This window comes from Pyxicephalus adspersus, chromosome 8 (genome assembly GCF_032062135.1).
Source record: "Pyxicephalus adspersus chromosome 8, UCB_Pads_2.0, whole genome shotgun sequence".
Lineage (NCBI taxonomy): Eukaryota > Metazoa > Chordata > Amphibia > Anura > Pyxicephalidae > Pyxicephalus > Pyxicephalus adspersus.
Genome location: NC_092865.1, coordinates 5,206,889 through 5,217,086, shown reverse-complemented (window position 1 = coordinate 5,217,086; position 10,198 = coordinate 5,206,889). Strand labels below are relative to the sequence as shown.

At 43.4% G+C, this 10,198-nt stretch overlaps 1 protein-coding gene across 10 annotated transcripts in view; it reads right to left on the bottom strand.

The window, feature by feature from the left end:
- The window catches only part of FGGY (FGGY carbohydrate kinase domain containing), a 144,319-nt gene that overhangs the window by 43,576 nt on the left and 90,545 nt on the right, over positions 1-10,198 (bottom strand). For all 10 annotated transcript variants that reach the window (XM_072419365.1, XM_072419370.1, XM_072419363.1 and 7 more), the window contains one exon: positions 646-753. In XM_072419365.1, coding sequence (XP_072275466.1) covers positions 646-753 — 108 coding nt within the window. The remainder of the gene's footprint in view (positions 1-645; positions 754-10,198) is intronic.

Genomic DNA, 10,198 nt, shown 5'->3' with positions numbered 1-10,198 from the left:
GAGCTGTGCCATATACTGGGCAGGTGGAGCTGTGCCATATACTGGGCAGGTGGAGCTGTGCCATATACTGGGCAGGTGGAGCTGTGCCATATACTAGATAGCTGGAAATGAGCTTTATACTGAATAAGTGGAACTGTGATCTATACTGGATAGATGGAGCTGTTCTATATACTACAAAGTGGACATGTGTCTTTTCCTGGACAAGTGGTGCTAGGTCATATACTGGATAGGGGGATCAATACTATATATTGGGCAGGTGGAGATGTGCCACATCCTGGGCAAGTAAAGGTGTGCCATATACTGGATAGGTTGAGCTGTGGCCTGAGATGTATAGGTTGAGCTGTGCCATTTATAGGATAGGTTGAGAAGTGTCCTTATCTGGACAGATGGAGTTGTGCATTATACTGTATATGGGGAACTGTGGCATATATTGGAAAGGTGGTATTGTGTCCCATACTGGACTTATAGAGCTGTGCCATATACGAGACAGGTGTACCTTTGTTATATTCTTATATTCAACACCATTTTCTATATTGAATAGGATTTTTATTTATCTGAGAGGCATTAGGCCTATTAGCAGCACAATGCCAATAAAGACCTAAATAACATATACAATGTACATCTGAGAAATCCAAATAAACTTACCAGTTTTCCAGTTGCACTCTGTCCACCTTCATTCAGCCAGTAACCCGGAACCATGGCGGAGTAGTAAGGACCCCATACGCCAGGTACAAATATTGGAATCTCGCTGATCTGTAACAGGAAAAAGGATTTTATTACTTACAACCTATAGTCAGTACTTTGCAGCTGAGGATTATGTATAGTATTCAAAACATATATAGTCAATAATCGTTATTATGGCAAAACGTTATCAGCATGGATTAATAAGTAACATGGCACAAATAAACGGTAAATAATAAACGTACCAGTCCCCACTCATGAGGATCTTACCTTTCAACATCCCACCCCTGAGCAGTTTGCCTTCTAATGTCCAATCCCTAAGGAGCTTACATTCTAATGTCCAACCCCTGAGGAGCATACCCATTGCATGCACATCTCAAAATATCATGCTGGGATATACTGTGTATCTCTGCATCCCCGGAGTTTGCCAGAACTTAATTAATTCCCATACACATACGCAGGAGCTTCGTGATCCCGGTCTGACCAATCAATCCTTTCAGGAGCTATAACTGATGTCAGTGTGTTGGATACTTTCAGGGGCTGAGATTGATAAAAATTGGCTTATCCTCTAAGAAATTAAACAAATCTCTGGCTCAATGTCAGTTTCACTCAGAACACCAATAAATCAGCCAAGCAAATTTCATCAAGGCGACATTAAGGACACAGCCAGCCAATCCCCAGCAGGTGATTAAATGACATCATAAGGTGCTACTGCGAGGTGCAGGTAATCAGCCATCATTGGTGTTGAGTTATTCCTTCAGCAATGATAAGATTTAGGGGAAAAGGTTTAAAATAGAAGAAAATTACTCCAAATTTACAGCAAAAGTTTATTTTTGAACTACTTAGGATCTTATAGGAATACAACAGGGAACTTTATTATTGAAGCACGAGAGAGAATCTTACCGGAGATCTTCGTTAAGAGTCTGAAATCATTGTTTAGTTTGGCTAATGCCATCTGTAAGTGTTTATACGGGCCGAGTCCTCCAATTATGTTTAAAAGCTTTCTCCAAAGAGAGAGAGAGAAGGAGAATGCATTCCCCCTTCGCTGCAATGAATCAATTTAATCTAAACACATCTCAGCGGTTAATGTTGTCCTCCGTTAACAGATTTGGGCAGCGAGGAGGCGATCAGACCGCCCAGGATGAGCCCAGATTCCATGGGAGCAGCACTTGTTATCTATATGGTAAAAATACCATAATGGGAATACATTAACCTACTGACAAGTAGCAGCTTATGGACCTGGAGGGTGCTAGAATGGCTGGGATAGTAGATGGGAAGCAGAAGTTCTCAGAAGTAACAATAACTAATAAAAATTCCATCTGGGGGAAAAAAAATTCATGTCTAGGAAAACCATACGGATATACGTTTGTGTGTATGGAGATGTTTGGGCCGAATACGGTATTTTTATTGATATTTGTATGTAAAAATGGGTTATTACATGGGTTATGAATATCTTGATAAGAGTTTCTCAACCTGAGCATGGGCAAACCCTTGAAATAACTTTCTGGTCTTCAGGGAACCCATTATATAATTATTATATCCCCAGATCACAGTATATCATTGTGGTGGTCAGTGGGAAGAATTCCTCTTACATTGCTGGCAATTGGGAAGAATGTCACCCTTACAGATAGCCAAAAAGATCATTCGGGTCACTTAAACTGATCTCAGAGGTGCAAACTGCTCAAGGAACCCCCAGTAACCTCTATAGGGGCCCTGGTAGAGAAACACTGATCTAGAGTGACCCTGCCATGTTTCATTTGTAGCCCAAACCATACCTGAGTAGGAGGCTATACACTTACTTTTCCGTGTCTGAAATGTGGTGCTTGCTTGCTCCAAATATTCCACTCTTCTTGATGTGTAGAATAACGTCACCCCCTGCCCACGCTAGTTTGTCCCACCAGCTCCTACTAAAATATAGAATACCGCCTATCAGGAGGAACCATTGCATGCATCAGGGATAGGAATAAGGTTTGGGGTAACCATGAGTTCAAATCAAATCCTAAATTTTCAAGCTTTGGCTATTGACCCTAGTATGAATGTGAATTTTGTTGATATTGAACCTGGGAATGCCAGGTGAAGTTATTGGCCGAATTTGGTCAATGTTGTCACCAGAGATTCCCAGCGGTGTTACTGCAGTCAGTGAATCTGTCATTCAGCATTGAGTCTCAGCATTGTTGTATTTTTCATTAATATACATATAGTTTTCACAAATTCTCAGAATATGGGATATTAGAATATCTCTGTCCCTAAACATTGGGTAAAAGCAAACTTTGTAACAGGGTTCACAAACTTACAAAGTTCCCCTTTAGTGTTGAAAGGCAATTGGCCCAATCTGGGACAGGAAGGGGTCACCTGCTGAATGCTCTCCTTTTCTTGGCCACTATGTAAAGAAATTATTGTGTATGAATGTCAACTTTCACTGTGTTGTTACAAAAATACAATGTTGCATTCTGATCTTTGTGAGAGAGGAGACACACTTCCAATAATTATCGTTAGAAAACGAAAGATTACGACTGATCAACGATTATGCGCGAATATAATTGAACGATTCTGTACATGCTGTAACGATATGATCGTTCAAATATAATCCACCAATAGTGTACACAGGCTATACGATCGTTTGAATGATGCAGGGAGTGACATGTAAAGGAGAAAATGTACTGCAGAAACATGCACGATCACTAAACGACTGTACACACGATAGCGAACGAGCGTCGGCCAATCAGATTCGCCCTGATGGTCGCTCATTTCCAATGACAATCCTTGTTCGTCGGCGATTTTCGGCCCTTTGGTCGTTCGTTTCCAACGAGAATTATTGGAAGTGTGTACGCAGCTTAAGGCTGAGTACACACGTGCAATAATTGTCGTTGGAAAGGATCTCCCCCGATTCATTCCAACAACTAACGACTACACCATGCATGTACGAGCGCTGTACATACAGCACCATTCTGCACTATGGAGAGGGGAGGGGGAGAACGACCGAGCGGCACCCCGCTGTGCTCTCTCCCCTTCACTTTCATTATGATCATTTGTAGTCCATCGTCCGTGGATCCGCCAGGACGGTCATTTGTACGATGGATGACGAAAGCTGTACACACACAAGATTCCCGCCCGATAACAGCCCTGAGCTGATTATCGGACGAGAAACATTGCACGTGTTTTCCCAGCCTTAGGCTATGTACACGTTAGAGGATTCTTAACCAAAAAGGTTGTGCTTGTACAGCAGTCGCCTGACGTTGTTCATGGATCCATCAGAACAGATCCATGAATAACTGATGGGGAACAACTGCTGTACAAGATAAGGAAGGGGGAATACAGCGGGGTGCCACTCACTTGTCCTCCATTCCTTCCCTCTCCATAGAACAGAATAACACTGTGTGTACAGCGCTCATTAATTCATCTGTCACTCTTTGTAGCTGGAAATGATCTTTTCCAGTAACGAAAATTGCAGGTGTGTGCTTCCTTGTGCCTGCAGCAGACTAATGATATCATCTTATCCTTGGGAAAGGCTGGATGTTTATTAACAAAACATGGAACTTTTTTTTTAGAAAAACTTTTGCTGTATATTGCGGTATATAAGGAATATATACTTGCAGCCATATAAAGATACTAAAGGTCATCTTTATCTTCATACCCTGGAACTGGAAGATACGGGACATCAGTACTATTATTATTATTATTATTATTATTAATAATAATAATAAACAGGATTTATATAGCACCAACATATTACGCAGTGCTGTACATTAAATAGGAGTTACAAATGTCAAACAGTGACACAGGAGAGGGCCCTGTCCTGAAGAGCTTACAATCTACTTGGCTTGCAAAGCTAGGCCACTTGAAGATGGAGGGGCCCCAAGACTTAACTGAACATAAGGGACAACTCTGTCCAGCCCTCATCCTATCGCTGAATATTTGTCTCCAGGGACCAATGTGAGTCCAATGTGTTCAAAACCTTCGAGAGGTTCTTTGGGGTCAGGGATTAATTGCACGGTGTCGTTTTTTGCTTGCCTAGGCTTTTCTGCAGATCCTTTGAGAAGAAGAACAATACAATGCAATTAGAGAGATGGCTGCAATTATAAACATTGAAAGAAAATGCATTACATTCTGGGGAGGCTCATAAAAGGCCTCGTCCTCAATGTAAACCTTCAGCCTTCCTATTTACATTAGGAAGTGTCATGCTGGGCAGCTTACATTACAACATGAAGGCTGGAAAAACAGGAATATTGGGGAGGCCATACACAGCCAATCACAGCTTGGATCAAATATCCTGCGATATGTCATGCATCTGACCATTGGACACGTGCAATACTGCACACAGATGGCTTGCAACTGGCTGCTAGCAGAGGGGATACACATGGGGCCCCTGATGGAAAACCTTTTGGGTCCCAACAACTAACTGAATAATATATTGTCAGGAATAAACCACAATTATTTCTTTCAATCATGACATTTTCAATCATGCTGTAGGTGATGATGTCTAAGCACCGGCAGATGTAAAATAATCTTATATAGCTTGAAAATCAGATTATACAAATTTGAGAATGACCTACAGACAAGGGCCACATTGCTCCTTCTCTCTCCAAACAGAGCAACCTCAGTTTGACTGATCAGTTAGCACAGGAGGATTTGCATTGGGCAAATGAATGCGAATATGCACCCCAACATGCATCACACCGCAATGCATGGTAAACAATGCAACATGTATTCTTTATGGTCCATTTGCTTGTGCTACCAGTCCATTCTAAATAAATGGCGGCCTTACTGCACTGCATGTTAACATGTGGCACAGGACCTGGTAATGCGTATGAATCAATGCAATGCACTGAAGAACGGTCTTCAGTGGTCAGCCCAACGGTCTTCACCTACAACTGAAATATTATCTATGATTGTCTATGATTGTATGCATGGGGAGAATACATGCGCTTTGATGCAACAAGTTTTTATAATATATTAATTTTGAGTGGACTGGCATTGCACCTTAATGTGGACCTATCATTATATTTTTATCATAGCAGTTTATATAATGAAAAAATTGGGTTTTTTGTTTATATTTTTAAAAAATACTTTTTTTACATTTTTTTCAGGAAGGATCTCTCCTTTTTGTACCACCATGGCAGTAAAGACTAAATGGGAAGCCCAGAGCCTCCTGGGATACATACATCCCGTATCAAAGAGGCTTTGCACTGCTTTTTCTGCGCATGTCCACTCCTGGGCATGTACAGAAGGGGCTTTCTATTAATGTAATACAAAAAAGGAGCCATTCTTACACAGAGGCGATGATATCAGTATATTTTAAAAAACATTTCTGGAGGGAAATATCACCTGATGTCATGCATGCGCAGTGCACGATCGGGTGACGTAAGCAGAAGAAGGTGGAAGATGATGGCAGTGCCCGCTGGTGAAAGAAGGAAACCGTAACAGACGTTCCTAGTTTTATATTAGTTGCATTTGTAACATAGATTTTACTAGGCACTACCCCACTGCATCAGGATACATGCATGGGCCCCCTACTAGGAATGAGCATTGAGTCGCCTAGGTGTGATTATATCCAAAGATTCAATTTTGATCAAATTGAATCTGCTATAAAAAAATAATAATATGAGAGAGAATAATATAGAGAGTATATCAGCCAATCAGAAGGCCCCTTTTCCCATCTAACATGCCTAAAGCATGCAATGAAAAGAGTCGCACCAATGTCAATGCATTGTACACCATATGTGGCATTGCTGTAAGTAATTTTCCTGCGATCTCAAAGTCTTACTCTACCCAACCTGTACATTAAAGGGACTGAATTCTGCAGTAAATGCACCGAACACTGATGGGGTCTGTACCCCTCCATCCTGACCCCAGTCACATGCTTCCACTGTCATGTGACCTAAAAGGCTTAACTAAACCTGTAAATTAACTTTTTTATTGCAACCTGACTCTCTCTTCTACAATCTACCCCATACACAGCCTTCCCACCTACCTACCCCATACACAGCCTTCCCACCTACCTACCTACCCATACACATCCTTCCCACCTACCTACCCCATACACAGCCTTCCCACCTACCTACCCCATACACAGCCTTCCCACCTACCTACCATAAAATGATTCTTTTATTAGAATGAACCTTATATTAGATCATTTGATCTCTGCGCTTCTCTAGGCAATGCAGGCAGATTATGGCTGGTGGGAGGGGCCAGCAGGGGGTTGTATGGAAATTTTTACACCACCCAGTCTCAGTATTCCTCAGCAGTGGGCTGGCTTTCGGGAGGGGCTATTCATATTTTATATTAGATGCATGTCGGCCTGGAGGAGTGGGTGGCCTAAAGCAGATTATATTTGCATGCAGACTTCCCTAGGAACGCCCACATGTGATTCTAAGCCCTCATGATTGGAAGAACTGCGAGGGAGGGGCTAGATGATGCTGGATGCAGGAAATGAGGCGGGGTCAGACTTGCTGCAGTTTCTAATGCACATTGTGAATGAAAATCAGTTAACAACTTGAGTGTTATAGATGTTGGATTTTTACTCCCTGTCCACCTTGATGCCCCCTCATGATGGGCATAGCAGGTGTATAAACCCCGGGAATGTGGGGGCCCTCATTATGAGGACAGGCCTTTCCTGAAATGTCCCGTAGACAGGAAGTAAGAGAAAATCTCTCCAAGATAAGGGAATTGTCACCAGACTGGTGTCCCCATTGCAAGATTTCCTCCCTCTTCTTCCAGTGGCATTTTTTAATTCTGGAATTCCCTTGCCATGGACACTGTGGGCTGAAACAATACATCAGAGATTGCCAACTCCCGATTCCGGAGTCATTTCAGCAGCACAAGAAGCCAATCCCTGGACGCTGGTCAACCGAAAGGCCAAACCGAAGGTAGCCAATAAAAGGAGACGCAGCGCCCAGCCAAAGGAACGCTCAGACGGCCCACAGGCATCACTTTACAAGAACGCTGGGAGACGATTTGTCTTTCCTGCGCTGTCTGCAACCGAAGATAGATGTAGGGTCGCCAGGGACGCAGGAAAACCTGGCATGGATGGCGGCGGTGCTTCCCCACCCCCGGCCGCAGCTCAGACTGCGACATGTTGACAGCCACACAAAGCCCCTGTCACTCACTGCAAAGCCGGGGATTAAAGGGAATCCATCACCTCTTTATAATGTTTTATGGTGGCCACACAATCATCATCGATGAAAGCCCAACGTCGGGAAAAGAACTGCCCCAATAGGGGGCAATTCCTGACACTGCTGGGGGTAAATACTCATTTTTGTCTAGAGAGGGTCAGAACAAAAACAAAAAAAAATGTGTTATTAACTTTATGCTGCTACAGCCCCCCATTTGTAACCGATCCCCCTACAACCTCTTCTATAGACTGCTTTGTGCTCGTCCATGTGACAATGCAGGACCTGGAGGGCCCGCCCACTATGAGGCAACCTTCAACCTGGAGCGGCAGAGAGAAGACTGTGTGCAGGGAAAGCGAGGGGTGCAATTAGTGAAAATGCATTAAATGCTCCCAACTTGAAGATTTAACCCTTGCAATGCCAGTTTATTAACCCATTACCTATGCAAGCTTCCCCACCCCCGGCCGCAGCTCAGACTGCGACATGTTGACAGCCACACAAAGCCCCTGTCACTCACTGCAAAGCCGGGGATTAAAGGGAATCCGTCACCTCTTTATAATGTTTTATGGTGGCCACACAATCATCATCGATGAAAGCTCAACGCCGGGGAAAAGAACTGCCCCAATAAGGGGCAATTCCAGACATTGCTGGAGGTAAATACTCATTTTTGTCTAGAGAGGGTCAGAACAAAAACAAAAAAATTTTATAATGTTATTAACTTTATGCTGCTACAGCCCCCCATTTGTAACCGATCCCCCTACAACCTCTTCTATAGACTGCTTTGTGCTCGGACATGTGACAATGCAGGACCTGGAGGGCCCGCCCACTAGGAGCCAACCTTCAACCTGGAGCGGCAGAGAGAAGACTGTGTGCAGGGACAGCGAGGGGTGCAATTAGTGAAAATGCATTAAATGCTCCCAACTTGAAGATTTAACCCTTGCAATGCCAGTTTATTAACCCATTACCTATGCAAGAGCGCTGATTACTGGCTGATTAACTGCGTGAAGCCCAAAGAAAAATAATCGTTACAATAATTTCTCTTCTTCCCAGGTGTTATAGTGGGGCCGCTCCCTCCCACCCCACAAAGGGTCCAGATGTGTCCCCTGGGCTCAGTAAAATCCAAACCATGAAAAAAATATCACACATTGCGGCTTACCAGTACTGAAATGTAGGGGAAGCATTGTGCAATGCACTGCAATGTAGTGATCCCACCACCAGGGCACTTATTGGACTTGGGTGACAACTCTCAATGAATTGTATCTATGGAAAAGCAGCGTTGTCACCTTAGAACAACTCCCCCTTCCCCACAATCATACAAGAGAGGGGGTGTTTTGTAGTCTACAAGGAGAACTGGGAACAATATAACCAATAACAGTGCAGATCAGGCAGCGGATACCGGGAGGTTTTATCCTATCAGGGGGACATGCTGATGGGGGAGAGTGCAACAGCCAAACAATGTTCTGCCACTGGTTAGGGGCAAGAAGAAAAAAGAGAGATTTGTAGGAGAATCTGAGAATCTAAAATCTGAAATAGAGATTTGTAAGAGCAAATGAAAATGATTCAGCCGATCCCCTCCAGCCACTTCCTGTCTGTATGCATCAGAAGACATCATTGTCTGGCCCGGCTTCCTGATAGTGACAACGTGTGATCATAATTGTGCAATGTATGATTCCTAGATTGTAAGCTCTATGGGGCAGGGTCCTCTCCTCCTCCTGTGTCACTCTCTGTCATTTGCAACCCCTATTTATTGCACAGCGCTGCGTAATATGTTGGCGCTATATAAATCCTGTTAATTATTAAAAATAATAATAATGATTCCACTTGTGCATGTGACAAGGTGACAACTCAGGAGCACCAATAGGAAACAGTTGTCACCCAACAGCAGTCCTGGCTCATTCACTTAGCTACACAGATCATGTGACCATGCAGAGGGAGCGCACCTCCTGCAACCTTAGTTCTCATACATCATAAGCAAGTTATGTTCTTGTAAACCAGCAGAATGGATTTTGGCTGCAACCCCGGTGTTCAGGCCAAGCCAAATTCACTTTTATTCTGTGACCCCCTCTGCCCCCTCACGGCCCAGCCCTGTTCTCTAATTCCTGCCAACATGTACTGTGTAAACTCAGCTTGGCACTCAGCTTGTGCTGAGTCGGTGCGTTTTGTGCCCACCTGTAGGCATGCAAGGTCCGGTCTGATGCATAGAACCGGGAATAGATGTAATGCTGTGAAATGCAACTTCCAGAATATCTGGGTGCACTGCTAACATAATGCATTACGGGGAACAGCGGGTACAATGAGCTAGCTATATAAATATATATTCTATATATATATTTCTATATATATAGAAATAGCTGCTCTCTCCGCTCCTCCAATGACCTACTAATGACTTCCTCACTCATAACCTCATC